Genomic DNA, 17,966 nt, shown 5'->3' with positions numbered 1-17,966 from the left:
GGCATAGAGCATATTATGTTGTTCTGGGTGAATGCCTTGTTTTCATGTCAGTGATGCTACTGTGCAGCCTGGCCATCCTCAGAGCTCTGAAACAGGCCGGTCCAGGGGAGGCGGGCAGGGAGAGGGACAACACCGTGAAGAGGAGAGCCTTTTTCATCGTCTGCTTGATCATGGTGTCATTTTTAGGATCTTACTTTACTTGGTGCGTTGTTCTTGTCTTTTATGGCAGTCAGGAAGGCTTAGAGAAACGTGAAGCTATGCCAGCAAGAAACATATGTATGGCCATTACTATGACCAACGGGATGGTTCAACCACTGCTGTACATCTGCCAAAAGACTGGCAAACTGCCCTGCTTTAAACCTGGTGCATAGATGAACCCCCAACAATTATATCTGTAATTATATTCATTCCATCAAGTACAATGAGGGTTCATGGCTATAGAGTAACCCTATTTTTATGTTACAGATGTAATCCTATATTATAGTATAACCAAGTATTGTTGTGGAAAGTAATCAACCAGGCTGATATGCCTGCACACAGAGCTGAGCTAAAGCAAAATGAAAGTACTAAGGTCAATCTGAGTTCCCAGAAGTTCTTAGGATAATCTTGGTCAGTCTTTTTATAATAAAGCTAAATAAAACAGTAACATTAACCTTAATTTGAAGTCAAAACATTTTATTTTTCCATAATCGGCTCAGAGCTAATTCTGGTCACCGGAATTTGACTTCTGCATAAGCCATCACTCCAGCTGTGTTTATTTTGCATCCTTTTGCATAATATTGTTATATAATTGCCATCACCGTCACCTTGGGGAAGTGGATGAAAACGGCTACCTATAAACCCAGTCGTTGAAGGTGTGTCAATTTCAAACATGTTTAGGGACATTTTTGCAACCGTAGGTGGCAGTTTATTATGAAACCCGGCAGATCCTGTTCGTGAGTCAGTGAGTCAGTGGTAACGCCTCAATGTCTATAGCGGACCTGTTGTGACATCACATTGTTGACTCTATGACCAAGACAGCCTGTGCTGGCAATCATATATGGGGATCCCTGATGTCATCAATATTAAGCCCATATTTGACTTTGCCCATTTATGGACGCTCCATATGGCCAAGACAGAATTCATTTACGAATCAAGACTGCTGACTATCATCACCTGGATATCCTTATATGAAGATCCCGACACTGACCTCATCAAACCTTGGATATCCATACATGGAGACGAATGGATCATCACCTAGATCTCCATATATGGAGCTGGTCAATGACATGCTGTGATGTCAGGGGAACCACTCAACAGAATGGGTTTGCCTCTCTGACATCACGCTCTGGCTTCACTGTGATGTCACACGAACAGAATCCCTTTTATGCCCATATATGGAGTTCCCTGATGTCATCAATATTAAGCTCATATCTAACAGGACTTCATATGGGAATGCCCATATATGGAGGCCACATCGCCCACATACCACACTAAAGCCGACATCATAGTCGCCTGGGCGGTGGAAGGCTTTACACCGCGGTGTAGTCTTTTCGAGTCTTTTTGAGTCATGAAACTACAACGTTACGTCATTCCTCGCGGTGGAGAGCTTTACACCGCAAGTCCCAACACATCTCTCTGTTTTTACTATCAGACAGACAGGCTCTACACCCCGTTCACTGATTGGTCGACCTGGTCGGAGTTTGCGTCTGAACCAGAGGGAGGCGGGGGAGGACTTCACCGTGGGCCCCGTGACTATGATGTCCTGCACTTATTTTCTGACTTGAGGTGGAAAGCTCTCCACCGGTGGATAGCTCTCCACCGTACACTCTGATACGGGCTTAACAGAATCCATATATGGCCAAGACAGATGGCCAAGACAGCCCATATCTGTGTGGCTGGTTCTACAGACAGGGATCTCCATGTATGGGCATAATAGGAAGTTATGCAGGACGCCTGAGTGGCAAAAAAAACTACTTTCTGGCCTTAACAGCCTTTACATCCAAACAGAAAAGTCCTATATGATTGCATTAATTCTAAACAATGTTAAACAGCGTTAAACTCATGCCATTCACTTTTTGCATGCGCATACTCTCTGTAGGGGGCCTATAGGGTGTGCCAAATGTAGTTCTAAGAGCGGCCATTTCTTGTGACAACACAGCCTTACACAGGTGTTCTGATTAGACTATAGCATTAGTTCTATGCAATCAAACAATTGAAACACCTGTGTTTTGTCACAAGAAATGGCCGCTAAGGACTACAATGACGTAGCCGCTGGCACACACTATTGCCCAGATGGTTCAAACATATTTATTGGCAGTGTTGCCAGACGTACGATAATTATGGTATTTGTACGATAATTGGACCCTCTGTACGATGTACGATCAATAATTCCAAAAATGCCCAAATGTACGTTAATTTCGGCATATCATCAAAAAGAGCGTGAATTCACTATTTTCCCTGGCTGCTGATCTGGGATCTGGTTTGGCTTCTCACAATAAGCCAGGAAATCAGTCAATCTGACCCTAGATCTGTACTTGGAGGCATTAAAAACACTGGTTGCATCTTTCCAGACCAGTTTCAGGCTTTTATTTGTGTAAGCTCCAAGAAGTTGCCTGCCTCCACACAGCAAATCTGATGCGTTTTTGTCTAAAACGAGGTCGTTTCTTACACTAAAGACGCATTTTTTGGTGAAATTACGTTTTTACGCGAGTGATTTTCTTTTTTGGCCGTGTACGATAGTTTCATGTCAAATACGATAATTCTGAGCCTCCGGTACGATAATTCAACATTTCCCATCTGGTAACACTGCAGAGAGGGGCAAGATTTTAGAAGTCAAAACAGATGTAAAGTGTTGTCATGAGTCATGACAGACTGGCTCTAGTAGCCTACCTCCTGTGTTGGGCGTGTGCAGAACTGTGCACCCATTCAACCGCTCACACAAGTCATTAAGTTCTCTCAACCAGCTCAGCTAATAATGGGCGCGTTCGGAAATGCGCACTCAACGCACTGGTGTGCCATGTTGTCGTTCGTTTATTTGGTGCACTTGGTGCGTTGTCGTTCGTCTCTTATGGGTGCGCGGCGCACTGGTGTGTTGAGTGCACGCACTCACTCACTCACTCACCAACCCTACTCAGTCAGAAGATGGGGTTAGGCGGTGTGGTGCCACTGGTGCGGTGGTTCGGTGTTCTGATTAGTTGGTTTTCATAGCCATGTCTCGAACGCTTCTCAGCTGTGAACAATGGAGGAAATTACCGCAAAATGCAGCATTTGCAGCTTAATTGGTCGTTTGGCCTTGATAGTTTCACACACATTAACGTGTAAACTAACAGCAGGTATGCCAATGCTATGAATTACTAGCCTGGCGGAGCCAGACGTTATTATCTGTGTTCATTCCTTCCACAGATAATAACGTCTGGGTCCGCCAGGCTAATGAATTACATCTCCTTTCAATGTCAATGTTACGTTAGCATACTTAGCAACTGCTGCTTTTCAGAAAGTTTGCCTTCAGAGTTCAGAGTGAAAAAGCACACAGCTCCCTGTTAAAACTGGTCGTTCGTAAATAAGCCACACTGAACGCACTCTCCAACGTCACGCCCACTGCACTCACTAGTCACTACACCGAGCACACACTTGGTGCGGGTTTCCGAACGCACCCTAATGTACTACCACCTCTCACCACAGCAGGGTGCCAGAGATACGGAAGTAACTTATTCAGGACAGGAAGAGAGAAAAAAGGCGGAAGCGGTCTGAAAAATTGCAGACTGCAGCAGCATCACTAGCGGCTACTGTCACTGTCAGTTCCTGTCACTTATAATCTGTATATATTATATTATTTTATTGTATTCGCGCCGGTTATCACGTCAAACATGTCCAAAAACACAGTGTCAGACCGGTTTAGGAAAGTAGACGTTGACGAGTACGACGAGAACAAGTTTGTGGACGACCAGGATGACGGGGGAGAGAACCAGGGCGGCCCGGATGAAGCTGAAGTAGACGGACTCATAAGACAATATCCTTTATTAATTTGTATTATATTCTTTATTGCATTTCCTTCTGATTCACGTTTGTTTTTCGCTTTAAGGAACTAACTAACTAACGGTAGCTATCTGGGGCCATGGAGCGAAGCGCATACATATTTAAAAGAGGAAAATAAATCTTAGTTATGACACGGGGGCCTTTTGATTCCGAAAAGTCATGATATACATCAGCAGATCATTTGTATCGGCGTCCAATCAGTACTAATTTAACATAGTGCAACCAAAGTAAAGTGCTAGTTGAATGCTGAGTCGCTCTCATTTGGGACAGGGCGTGGTCCATGTTTCCCCTTTTCACAATAATAATCACTATAATTTAAGTACATAAAACGGGTTGGTACTGAATCTGTGTGCGTTTGTACGTAATGATGTTGCTTGCTTCGTTTCTTGTGTTATCAGATTGATTTGTGTCTGTCCACACAGGTCCAGTGCAGTTCTGCAGTCAGATGTGCTGTACACTCATGGACTGTAACGTTGGGATGGGGTTTTGACTTGGTGCCGCTGTAAAGTTATTGATCTGAACTTGTTTGATGACAGATTTTATTTCAGGTCACTCATTCCACGCTGTCTACAGATCCTAGATAATGTGTTACACAGAAGTCGAAAGTATATTGATGACTTCTTGACTTACTGTATTTTCTAAGCACCGAATAAACGACGGAAGCTATGACTGAATTAATCACATTAGTGACCCGTGCACTTGTGACCCGTGCACTTGCACACAACCCCACAGACAGTATTCAATAGAAATCCAGAGAACTGAAACCATATGGCCACAGAGGCCCCAGTGTGGATAGTGTTATACTACTACAGCATGTGAATGGAGAAAGTCAGAATGAAATGTTGGACAATGTTACACAAGGTTAGGGTTGGGAATTCTTACATTATTTACAGAATTTCTTGTAATAACAAGGTATAATACACTAGTAGATCTTAGTATAAGGAGAAGGAGATGGTTATTAGGCCTGACCACATCATTAACCCTTTAGCCATCCTCAGTCCACATGCTAAAGGTTTATTTGTGGTTTAGATAAGTCACCTGAAGTCTAGTTTCCCCCAGAGCCGGAGGAAAAGAGAGCCGAGTCATGCTTCGATCTCGCCTCAAATCCTATTGCTTGTAGTTCCAAACAACGGAACGATCGCATTGAGATAGAATGAGCATTTCCCCATTCCATTCTTACAATGGGAGTCAACGCTAGTGTTGTCAGTCTCCTAGATCACGCTGGTTTCCCCTTAAAATTGTATTGCTGAAAAATGGACAGTCTGTGTACTGTTGTTCTGTATACACTACTGCATGTCTGGGTTCCTATATGTACAGTATGTGGTCCTTGACTCTCATCTTCCAAGGGAAACATGAATGCTGCACTCCAAGCAGTGCTGAAGAACCCTCCAATCAACACCAAGAACCAGAATGTCAAGGTACAAGTCTCATATAGAGCAGCAGAGATACGCATATTACTGTATATACAGTACATCATCAGTTGTAGTAAAATCTTTTTGTTTGTTTTTCTACCTCAATTTCCTTCCCCACCTCACTCTCTCTCTCGCCATCTCTTTCTCTCTCTTTCTCCATCTCTGTCTTGTCTCTGTGTGTAGGACCGTGCGGAGGCCTTGGTCTTGAAGGTGCTCAGTAGCTTTAAGAGCAGTGACATTGAGAAGGCTGTGGGTTCGCTGGACAAGGCAGGGGTAGACCTCCTGATGAAATACATCTATAGAGGGTTTGAGAAACCATCTGAAGGCAGCAGTGCTGTCTTGCTACAGTGGCACGAAAAGGTATGTAATGTGTGGATGTATAGAGAAGAGAGACCAATATGTCTAACTAGGATTTGTGTGGGTGGGTCCACTAGAAACAAATATTTAAAAAATAGTATGAATAATTTGAATTTGAACTTGCAGTATTGATATAACATATAATTGTTGAACTTTATCCACTGTTTATAATTATGGTATGTATTGTCATGGTCCCGGACTGCGAAATGTACTCTTGCGATGTCCTTTATTTGTCGACAACCCTGGCTGAAGATCTATTCTAGACACATAACATTGGGTGCTGGACCACTGGTTTAGGAAAGACTACCGTAAATGAACTCAACCTGTGTGTGTGTGTGTGTGTGTGTGTGTGTGTGTGTGTGTGTGTGTGTGTGTGTGTGTGTGTGTGTGTGTGTGTGTGTGTGTGTGTGTGTGTGTGTGTGTGTGTGTGTGTGTGTGTGTGTGTGTGTGTGTGTGTTTCTACAGGCTCTGGCGGTGGGAGGAGTGGGCTCTATCGTCAGAGTTCTGACTGCCAGGAAGACTGTCTGACCGCCAGAGAACAACACCTCACCAAGTTACTGGACCTACCTGAAACTACCCAGTTTTATCCTCTCAATACAGGAATGTGACTTTTTTTCTTGTTCTCCAGCATTTTCTTTTTGTCTTTTTACGTACATGTGGGTGACTCAAATTTTCTTTTCTTCTGGCACCCCGGTTATTTTTTCTTTTATTGTTTATGTGCTCACTGTGGCAATCACATAGTTTGGATTGAGGCCTACCTCAATCAGAGGGCCTGATGGAGACCAAATGGGGAGGTGCTGGCACCAAACCCCCCCACGTATGCCGTGGGTGACACGGCCGGCAGTGCAAATGGTACATTGTTGTGCTTCGCTCAGACCTTCGTTGTCTTCATCCAAGCCATCGAACATGCTTCATGCTCAGTTAACAAATGGCAGACTGTTGACACACATCTCATAGGAAACAAGTTATTTCCTTTTCTCTCCTTAGCCACATAAAGTAATTGATTCCTGGGTTTGTGGGACAGAGAGGTTGTTCTTGGTGGAATATTGTTTTCACACAAATAGCAGCCTATTAGAAGATTTACCATAATATAATAAATGTGCATAATTGCCACTATTACAACCTGCAATGGAAACTAAATAGGCCTAAAGTAATTAATCAATATGCAACTAAAATGGCTTTCAAGTTTGCTACAACATACAGTAGCTTGAACCTTGTCTGCCTTTGTCAGCAGTGGCATTAATAACAGCATGATGAAACCAGTTTACTGGTTAGGCTGCATAGACTAAGCAAACATATTAAGAAAACAAATGTGTCACAGCTGGTTCTGTTTTGACTGATATCGTAGCCCTCACATGAAACCAATGTCTGCAGAGGGAGAAAATATTTGTCATACTCCCTGTTCTTTCTTTCAATAGTTGCCATAATTTACTGCATTGCACTGTCATGTTAGAGGAGCTTTAATTTATAAAGTGATTGAAACGTACCCACTTCAGCTATAACTTTGGTATATTTGGTATTGGTCATTTTGTGGATCACCTGTTTGTCTAGTTTGGGTAATGGACATGTTGCTGAACTTTTGTTAGATCTAAACTTGGCTGAAAATATGCAACAATTTAAGTTGCACATGATATTGTCAACATGGTGAAACACCCAACATTCTTAACATCAGCAGGCGACCGTTTACTAAAGTAACATCCTGGTAGGGTTCACCAATCTCTACTCTCTGCTCCTCATAGATCCAAAATCTGGAACTGTACATAAGAGCTCACTGTAAGATACACCAGGGGTCTTCAACAGGGGGTCGGGACCCCTAGGGGGTCCTCCAAATCTTTGTGTGATAGAAACTTGTTTTTTCCCCCTTTTTATATTAACCACTTGAACCCTAGCGTCCATATTCTGAGAACTTAAAAAAAATAAAAAATAAATAGGAGATCTACAAGCTCACAACGACTCGCGGAGGTTTGGTGTATTGGGGAAAAAGAGCAGACTAAGTACAGAGTGAAAGGTCAATCATAAGTATTGACGGTTCAAGTGGTTAAATATCTTAAAACACAAATAGACATGAATCCAAAATACACTGATGATTGTGCAAACAATGAAACTATATATAATCTCTGAAAAGGTTGTGGGGGTCCCTGCTTCATCTCTCTCTCGACTAAGGGGTCCTTGGCCTGAAAACGAAGACCCCTGATGTAGAGAATCAGAGTGTGTGTCTGTGTTTTTTGACGAGTGTGGTTGCTAGAGACCCACAGCCTCATTTATAACACCAAAAACAACCCCTACAATTTGCACATTTTCACAAAAGAGAAAGGTGAGATAAAACTAAAATGTTTTGGACTCATATCCACACCATCTATTAAGTATTGTGGGCATAACTAGAAATTGGCATGAGACATGGATACTAAATATGAAGTTCTAAGGGTAAATGTACATACAGGTTTTTAGTGATAGTGAGACAAACCACCTGTGGAATCTCTTCATTCTGTGTTTATCTGGAAATATAATTTATGCAAAATTTGTCTTAGTACACCAAGACAATGGTGGAATGTCGGGTATACATTTGAGGGGTCTTTCAGTAATTTCAGAATTGCTTTAATTGAAACCACTTCATACACATGGTTCAGAAATCTGTGATTATCACTCACTGTTTCCTATGTGTCTATTAGCCATAAAGCGTTGAATTTGGGATAGGTTTTGTACAAACGAGGCCTCTAGGCTTGCAAAGTAAGAATTGATGAGTGAGTGGGATGTTTGGAAATGTGTGCAAAAGTTCATGGGAGGAAATATTGCCTTATATAGAAATGTCTTCGTTTTTTATACTGTATGCTGTACATGCATTTGTGGGTTAAATAAAAAGCATACAACAAGCCTAAACAAGTGTGAAGTCTGTGGGCAGAGACTTTATCCAAAGTGTACACCTTAAGTACCATTTAATGACTCACAATCAAACACAATGAACTTATATACAGTATATGTATGTATGCTTAGTATGTTAAAACATTTATCCACAATACACTAGATTACAATCATAATTTTTTGTTTTTGAGTGAAGGAGAAAAAAGGAAAAAAAGGGTGATTTTTGGCTGAACGTGGTTTCGACGGTAAAAGTTTTTTTCTCAACTGATTCTTGTAGCTTGGGGTCACCTCTTAAGGATTCAAGATGATGACCAGTGATATCCATTGAGCATTTTTTATTATTAACCCCTTAATGCCTGAAACATGGGCTCCCATTGACTTTCTATACAGGAGGAAAATACCCAGAAAAAGATTATTTTTCTGGGTATTTAAGGAGGATCTGAGGGGTCTAACTAGGGGGTTGTCATGATGCTGAATACATTGCAGGCATTTGTTTTGCACAAAAACATTCTGTGGGCTAGAAATGGCCTCAGAAAACAATACACGTATGGGTGAGTATTCATGTTAGTCGGAGGCCTTAGGGTTTTTTTTCCGTGCTAATCAGTCTAAAAGTGCAAAGTTTTGCACAGATGTAGCTCAGGGCTTGCTCTAATGATTTAGCTAGGGCGCCCGAGTCTGCGACATTCGGGGTCGCCACAGCGGCCAAATCAAGTTGGGCTCCCATCGACTTTAGTGATGAAAAGTGATGAGTCATCACTTTTGTGGGTGAGAAAAAAAACCCTAAGGCCTCCGACTAACATGAATACTCACCCATACGTGTATTGTTTTCTGAGGCTATTTCTAGCCCACGGAATGTTTTCTTGTGCAAAACAAATGCCTGCAATGGATTCAGCATCATGACAAACCCTTAGACCCCTCAGATCCTCCTTAAATACCCAGAAAAATAATCTTTTTCTGGGTATTTTCCTCCTGTATAGAAAGTCAATGGGAGCCATGTTTCAGGCATTAAGGGATTAATAATAAAAAATGCTCAATGGATATCACTGGTCATCCTCTTGAATCCTTAAGAGGTGACCCCAAGCTACAAGAATCAGTTGAGAAAAAAACTTTTACAGGCGAATCCACGTTCACCCCCACGGCTCCCGGACAGCACATATGTTGTTACAAGTGTTTATAAATCTCATTTGATGAGAGGGTTTGATTTTAATTGTGGTTAGAGAGTTTTATTATCTCTGTCATGTTAAATTACGATTATTTAAGTCCATGTAGTGTTACATTTGTTTTACATCAAGTACCACTTTGTAAATAAGTTTTAAGTAATTGAGTAAGCGCTATCCCCTGGATTTTTGTTTCACGATGAAATGAGATGTTTGAATCCTTATAACAATCAAATCAAATCCAAAATATATCAGACCAAAAACAGCACAACTGTCCGATAAGGGTTTCTCAGACCCAAATTCTCTTTCCCCCACCCTCTCTCTCTCTCTCTCACACACACACACACACACACACACACACACACACACACACAAACACACACACACACACACACACACACACACACACACACACACACACACACACACACACGTAATTACAGCTAAAATATGTACTGAGTTGCAGACTAGTCCAGTCTGCAGTTAGGCTAGAGGTAGCCTAACTTGTAAACATCATGTTGTCCATGTAATTGCCCCAACACTATGTGCCAGTGCGATATGTTCCAGCATAGGTTAAGGTTTGCTTAATTAAAAGTATTGAATTTGGGGTAGGTTTTTACGAATGAGGCCTCTCGCCTCAGGAAACTAAGCATTGTTTGCAAACATTCACAGGATGATATATAATATATACATTTTACTTTTTTTATTTTACTTTATACCAGTATGATGTGCTCTAGTGTAGGTGGAAGCTGTGGTTCCAGATCAGACCTGCTGCTTGGCCTACAGGCTCGTGTTCCAAAGCTGCTCATAAACAGTCTGGGTCAGGTTGAGGTGGCCCTGGTGTCCAGGTGGCTTGGTTGTGGTTGTGGCTGTGGACTGGTTTCATGGTCCGCTCTATCCACGAGCCTGCTGGTGGAACACCTGTAGAAAGATATGCACTTGGATTTCTGCTTCTTTCTTTGGAGAGCTTTAAAAAAGAAAAAGAAAATGTGCCTACTGGTGCTTACAGCAAAACCACTTGCCTAAAATAAAAGAAGAACTGGAACTGAATTATATTTGATAAGAGTCTTATAGGGAGAAGACTAGATATGTATAGATGGTCATCTTAAATATAGTTGCATCACATACTGTGTACTGGAGGGTGTTTTATTCATTTTCTGGCTCTTACAACACAATAAATAATGATATAAATTGCGTTTTGTTTTTGAGTGAATAATAATAATAAGCATATATGTTGTTACAAGTGTTTATAAATCACATTTGATGAGAGGGTTTGATTTTAATTATGGTTAGAGAGTTTTATTTTCTCTGTCATGTTAATTTAAGATTATTTAATTCCATGTACCGTTACATTTGTTTTACATCAAGTACCACTTTGTAAATAGGTTTCAAGCAAATTCAAAGCATTGGAATCCCCTTTAGCCCAACACACAAGAATATGATTTTATGTAAAAGAAAGAAAAATATCCCAAAAGTAAAAAAAAACACACATGTCTACATACTGTTAAAGACCGGGTAGTGTGGAGTACTGGGTTTGGGGCTTCTCTGGTTTCTCCCTGAGCCTCTATCAGACTGACCGAGTCCCTGCTGAGACCCCCATAGGGATCGGCTGTAGTCTTGAGACCGCTGCTGGGAACAGAACTGGGAAAGTTAAATATAATAACTTCATAATTACTTCAGAAAAACTGTACTTAACCAATATTTACTTTAAGGGACTTTCATAATCATTCTCCATAAAAGAATGACATTGTGGGCCGTTTACAAATTTTTACAGCCTGTACTTTTTTTACATGCCATCACTTGTCATCTGTACTTCTGTAGTACTGAATTATAGAGACTGAATTATCTTCAAGGATCTCTTTTGATACACTTAAGGTGGCTGCCACAAAATTGCAACTATCAGACTATGTTTTTGAGCGGTATGTTCAACACCACCACTACTTCAACAGTTCTCCGACAGCATATTTCCAGGAACACTTAGTGGCAGCCCCCTGAGGTTTACCAGATTAAACACAACAAAATAAACGTTGATTTGAATACCTGTTCTGTGGCTGTGCCATAAGGCAGGGGGAGTGTGAACAGTGAGGTGGTGAGGTTCTGCTGGCGTCCGCTCCAACTTGGCTGAAGGTGCTCAGACATCTCTGGAACAGAGGAGGAGTAGGAGCCGAGCTTGGAAAAAAGATAGGAAGAAACAGTCTAAGGCACTGTTTCCCAAACACTGGGTCGGGACCCATTTGAGGGTCCTGGACACATTTTTATGGGTCAATTTTTTGTTTGCTACACTAACCCTAACCCTGTCAAAACATTTAAAAAAAAACATTCCCCCAAAAGCTACGATTTTCATGAATGAAAAAAGATATAGGTCTAATGATTTTTCTAAGTAATTTAATTAATAATACAAAATAAAATAAAAATCTAAGAGATTAGGAACATATTTATTTTCTGCAAGGGTAAAATGAGGAATGTCAGTGAAAACCCAGGGGTTTGGTGTGGGGGCTAAGAAGCATCCTAAGTTGTTTTGCAACGACAGGATCGCTGGGTTATGGGTCAAGTGTGGAAGAGATAGATAGTACTTGTAATGTTGTTACTGAATGTGTTGTAAATGGTCAAAGTATGTCATTTCGACGGTTAGAGTGGGCCGGTCCAATATGGCCCGGTGGAGTGTGTATTTAGTCCAACTCTTCCTTTCAATTTACCTTGAGAGCAGGGGAGGGCGAGTAGGGCTCATATCTGCCTGCATACGGAGCAGTCCCAGAATAGGCTCTGGGGGTCTCTTGTCTAGAGTATAGAGATGGCGGTCCATTCCTATCTGTGTAAGGAGAAGTCAGCTCAGGCTGCTTTGATCCGGTGTAAAATCCATTTCTCTGTGGACCATCAGAGGGAGATGTTGGCTTGTATTTAGAGTTACCAATAACATATTTGTCTTGTCCAGGGTAAGGGGATGGGGTTCCGTGGTTCCGTGGATATTGGGATGCCAGTCCATGCTGGTTTGCGAGCGGTCCATAAATGGAAGATGGTAGCAGGACATCTCTCCCCAGTCCAGAGGTAGGAGGCAGGCATCTCGCTGGTGGTGGACGTTCCATAGAGGGATCCAGTGAGTCAGACAGTAGTACCACAATAGGGAATTTGAACAGCAGGTTCAATGCCTTTTTTATGGACACAATGACCTGTGTGCAGAGACATGTTGATGTTAACACAGAGGGAGAGAGAGAGAGAGAGAGAGAGAGAGAGAGAGAGAGAATAAATATACATAGATACATTTGTAACTTGTTCTTCAGAACTGCCGTTGAACACACTACTGAATGCACGCACACACGCACGCGCAGGCGCGCGCGCACACACACACACACACACACACACACACACACACACACACACACACACACACACACACACACACACCTGTAGGCGGTACTCCACTTTGAGGATGTCACTGTTGAGGAGAGAGGGACTGCAGTCTAAAGGGAAGTTGATGACTGTGCTGAGTGTCTGATTGGTGTTGGGGGGAACAGTGTCCATATTCTCAGTTGCCAGGTCTTTGGTGTTGACCTTCCTCTTGACATTTTTCTTTATGGTCACCACTCCAGTGACCTGAGAGCAAAACACAACAAGCACATAGGAATGGAGTGTCAAATAACAGCTAAATGCTGCTACATGCAATGATCAATCAGTCATTAATCATCAATCAATAGAACCAACTTTGGCCTGAACAAAGAGTATGAGCGTTGGTCCGTAGTAACTATGGACCAATTTGTATTCTACTTTGTCTTGATTGAATTATTTTGCTCTGTAAGAGTTACAGTAATATGCCATTGGTGTGTTAAATGATATCATTCTACTAGTAGTGAGTGAATACGAACGCTCGCATATAGCAATAGCAAATTACATAACTTGTATGAAGAAACTTTGTTTGGTGGGGCCAAAGAGATGGAGAAAGTTTGAACCTGAACCGCCTGATAAAAATACTTCAAAGGTTAAATTGGCATTGTGTTTCACCATAACCATGCATGTGCAGACTCTGTATGTGGAGTAAAGTATCCATGTAAGTCCTTTTTGACCCTGGTTCAAGATATTCTACTGACCTTCTTGTAGAGAGTGCAGTGTATATCTATAGGCCTGGATGACTTGTTCTCTACCGATGCTGTAACAGGAATCCCCTCTTCTGCAGAACACAATGTTTACATTAGGATACATCACACGTTCTAGCTTATTACATTTTGCAGTCCCATTAGTTAACAGCATTTCTCCTTTTTACATGGACTACAATTTGTGACATGTAACATGTCATGTCATGTCATGTCATATCATGTCAACCACCACTACAGGAAAAAAACTTTTACATTGTCATGCATCAATAGTCTTCTGTGACGAGTAAATGTGTAGGTTGTTTCGACATGTGTATGCCCATGCTTAGGCTTAAATCAGTGGTTCTCAAAGTGGGATCCTGGGACAGCCAGGGTCATTGAGGGGGTTCCCAGTCAAATTAGTTTACATAGAATCAAAATCAGTTTAACCACTTTAATACTATATATATACATCAGCTTTTTTTAGCTCGCAGCTGTCTCTCCGCAGATCTGCTATTTTCAAACACAATCACAGAAGAAAATGTAATACTTTTAATATGATATTTTCTGATGGGGGTCCGTGGCCAATTACAAATCAATTTTGGGTTATTGACATGAAAACGTTTGAGAAACACTGAGCTACATATCCAGGTTTGTGTTTTGTGAAGTTAATTTATACCTACTGTATTTGATTGCAATGTTAAACAGGTCCTTTTTCAGCAGGGCTACAAGTTTAAGATCCTACTAAAGCTTTTGCGTTGGCCGGGAATCGAACCCGGGTCAACTGCTTGGAAGGCAGCTATGCTCACCACTATACCACCAACGCTTGCTTGCATACAGTCACATTTCCATATGAGACAGACAGATTTGCAATAAAACATTTTACCTTGGTGATAGCCCATTTTTGGCAAATACATCTCCACAGCCACAGTGCCAGGGTTAAACCACATTTTCTTTTTTGTCTTGGTGTGGCGCTTTGGACTCTTGGGAAGGACACAAAGTAAAGAATCAATACCAGCAGTCAGTCTTTAGACATGTTTTCAGTGGGAATCATTGTGGTAAAAGAAACTAAAACCCAACAAACAATAATAATCCTTAACCGAGGATGTAGCAAACTACTCCTGAAAACAGTCATTCCTGTTAAATTAAAGGAATGGCAGAAAACCTTACCATCAGCTCAGGCACGATGGCGCTCATGTCCTCACTGGAGAGAAATGTTAGATAAGACCTAGTTTTTATATTCCTCTTCATGGTAGTTCGCTTTAGCGTCGCTCTCACTGTGTACGAAACAAATCCTGCATCCCTCAGATCCCCTACAAAGGAGTGTGGCATGTCTCTAGACAGGACCAAGAGAGACAGCAGGTTATGTTGTACTTCTTGGGTAAAACATTAAACAAAAAAACAAAACAAAAGCTTGGGAAAAAAAGGATGATAGCAAATAATTCAAAACACACACACACACACACACACACACACACACACACACACACACACACAAACATACTTGTCAGGGAAGGGGATGTTAAATGGGAAGACATGGGAGCCAACTATGAGGACATGAGAGTCTGAAATGACACGTATATACAACATATATTATTCAGCAAAAATATGCAGGAAAATAACTGAATTTGAGGTTAAATGCAAACACTTAGGGGTGGTAACAGTCATCCCCTGGGACCCCAAATGACGCCCCTAGCTGCACCCACCTTTGCCCTCTGGAAGGATGTCTTGCTGCAGATGGCAGTGGAGTTCCTTGGCGCTGTACACTTTGTTGCCAGACACACCATATTCCACCCAGGACACCTTGGTCTGGCCCTTCAACTTCACAGTCAAGGAAACTATTTTAAGGTCTTCTATGAGTTCCAGTGTGAGTTTCCCTGAGACATCATCACCTCTGGTATAAGTGTTACTGTTATTTTTGGGGTTATAGGTCGTCACGCTGAAGGTCTTCACTGGTCCCATTTCTGAACTCCGTCCGAGTAGTGGAAAGTAGTCTTCCAGTCAGCCAAGTCTTCTGTTTGCCTGTTTACAGTAAGTCTGACAAAACTGACAAGAGCGACTGAGGTGCAGAGAATTTATAATGCTTCATGGTCTGTTACACAACCCTCATTGACAGTAAAGACAGTAAATGAAACAGGAAGAGATTATGCTGGTAATTGAGACCTCAGCAGTAAAACATGCAGATAAGATGTGTGTAGGCATTCTATTATTTCATAGATTTTATGACAGGTAAAATATTCAGTATTCAGTAAATATTGTGTATCTACTCCATTCAGTCTACACTTATTTTGGAAATACTTGCAAACGATTCCCACCTTGAGCAAACAAAGAACAAGGAATTAAAACATTAAAACCAGGAATTGTAATGTGATTGTGTTGGTCACTCACATATGTCATAGTTCCCATCATACAATCCTTATCATTTCCAGGAAAACCATACATTTGCTGAGATGCTTATCTAACAAAATGATGGACTTAAGGAAAGACGGCATTATGTACAGCAATATACAGAGTAGGCCTATATACAGTATGTAATTATGTTTGCCTGGAACAGTAAATGAGGTAAATAAGAAACATGTTTAATGTCATTATGTTTGCCTGGGACAGTAATTGATGTCAAAAAGAAAAGTGTTAAATGAGGCTCTTCTAACTATTCTGAAGGACGCCCCGAGGCCATGACACAAAGAACAGCTTGGTCAGAGTAGAATAGATGGACAACTAATGCTAAAGGGTTTATTTTGTAGTGTTAGAGGTATGATAGTGATGGCTTTTACACAGTATGCAATGTTTAGGAACAGCCAGTTTGGGAGGGAGAGCGAACTGCCAGTCCGTGTGGCAGTGCCTGCCGCGGCAGTTCAGCGGCTTCTGCCGCTGCCGGAGAATGCACTCGCCGGAGAATGCACTCGCTCCTTCATGGACATAATTTCCTTGTGCTTGTGTCATGAAGAAAGAGTTTTAGTCTTACAATTTGTATCTCTCAGAATATTTTTTTTTCTCACAATTGGGTAGGGCAATTGCTAGGGTGAGAAGTTTTTCCAGCCTTCCATATGAAAGGCAACATTTCAGCGAAGTCATGCCCTTTTTAAATTCAGTGGTGGAAATGGCCTTCCATAGCTTTAACTTGGGAGTACTTTTCACTTCAGAGTCCAGAATAGCCTGAAATGTCAACTGTAACATCTCATTCAGCAGCAGTTTTAATACAGGTAGCAGACCAACCTCAGCATCTCAAGTGGGTATCAATTAGCACTTGGATCTACTTCTCTAATGTAGGCAAGTAATAATTCAATGTTGAATACATAGAATGAGGTTTATTGTGAAACAAAAATTATGCATTTTTACAGATTTCACAGAGACAAAGATAATTGAGAGATGCATGTGAAGCAGTTTTTTCACTATGTCGGCAATTTGTTTGTTTTACCCATCAGCAATGTACTGGTATTCCAGAGCAAACACAGCTGATGTGTAGCCTTATAAGGCTTCCAGAAAATCCTTTTTACATGTACTGGAGGGTGTTGTGCTCTGATGATGGCCGTCGGCTAGTCTAAAAGTACGAAATTGTAACAAAATTGTACCTTGGTCCGTCAGTAGCTGAATGTGGGATGTACCAGATGCAAAATCAGGATTCACAGACTTTGTCACATTTAATGTTTGCTAACCCAAAAGCCAAAATATTGGGAGATATGTGAATTCAGTAGGACATCAATATACTAATTCCTTGGGAAGGAAATCCTAATCCTAATTTGGGGTGCATATTTTACAGTAATCTGTTTTACAGCAGTTTCCCAGAGTCTATGACCTTATGCCGGCCTTATACCAAACAACCCTCTCAAGCAATACGACCGTTGCAGACAAATTTCCAATATCAGAATAAAAACACAAGTTCTGCTGTAGTTGTAGTACTATTTAAATCTTTTGGTATAAGGTGGTCATAAAATTCAGCCTGAACTGTCTTAAGTTAGTCTCTTTCTCAGGAGGCAAGATGTTTAATATTATTGGAAGTCTTTAGGGTGCAGACACCTACAGCATAAGGAGGGAGAGTCCTGATGACTGTCTGCAGATAGTTGAGTACAAGCATAATCTTGAGCGTACCAGCCATATTT

At 41.4% G+C, this 17,966-nt stretch overlaps 1 protein-coding gene across 1 annotated transcript; it reads left to right on the top strand.

The window, feature by feature from the left end:
* Positions 1 to 3,737: 3,737 nt before the first annotated feature.
* Positions 3,738 to 8,627, top strand: LOC308285423 (actin-related protein 2/3 complex subunit 5-like). Its single transcript, XM_080726180.1, has 4 exons — positions 3,738 to 3,991; positions 5,363 to 5,435; positions 5,613 to 5,789; positions 6,252 to 8,627. Exons 1-4 carry the CDS (start codon positions 3,849 to 3,851, stop codon positions 6,312 to 6,314), a joined length of 456 nt encoding a protein of 151 aa, XP_080582306.1. The 5' UTR covers positions 3,738 to 3,848; the 3' UTR covers positions 6,315 to 8,627.
* The last annotated feature ends 9,339 nt before the right edge of the window (positions 8,628 to 17,966 follow it).

This window comes from Nannobrachium achirus (assembly GCF_963921795.1).
Source record: "Nannobrachium achirus genome assembly, chromosome: 5".
In the NCBI taxonomy this organism is placed as follows: domain Eukaryota; kingdom Metazoa; phylum Chordata; class Actinopteri; order Myctophiformes; family Myctophidae; genus Nannobrachium; species Nannobrachium achirus.
The sequence above is the reverse complement of the archived record's forward strand: the minus strand, read 5'-3'. Positions and strand labels throughout refer to the sequence as shown.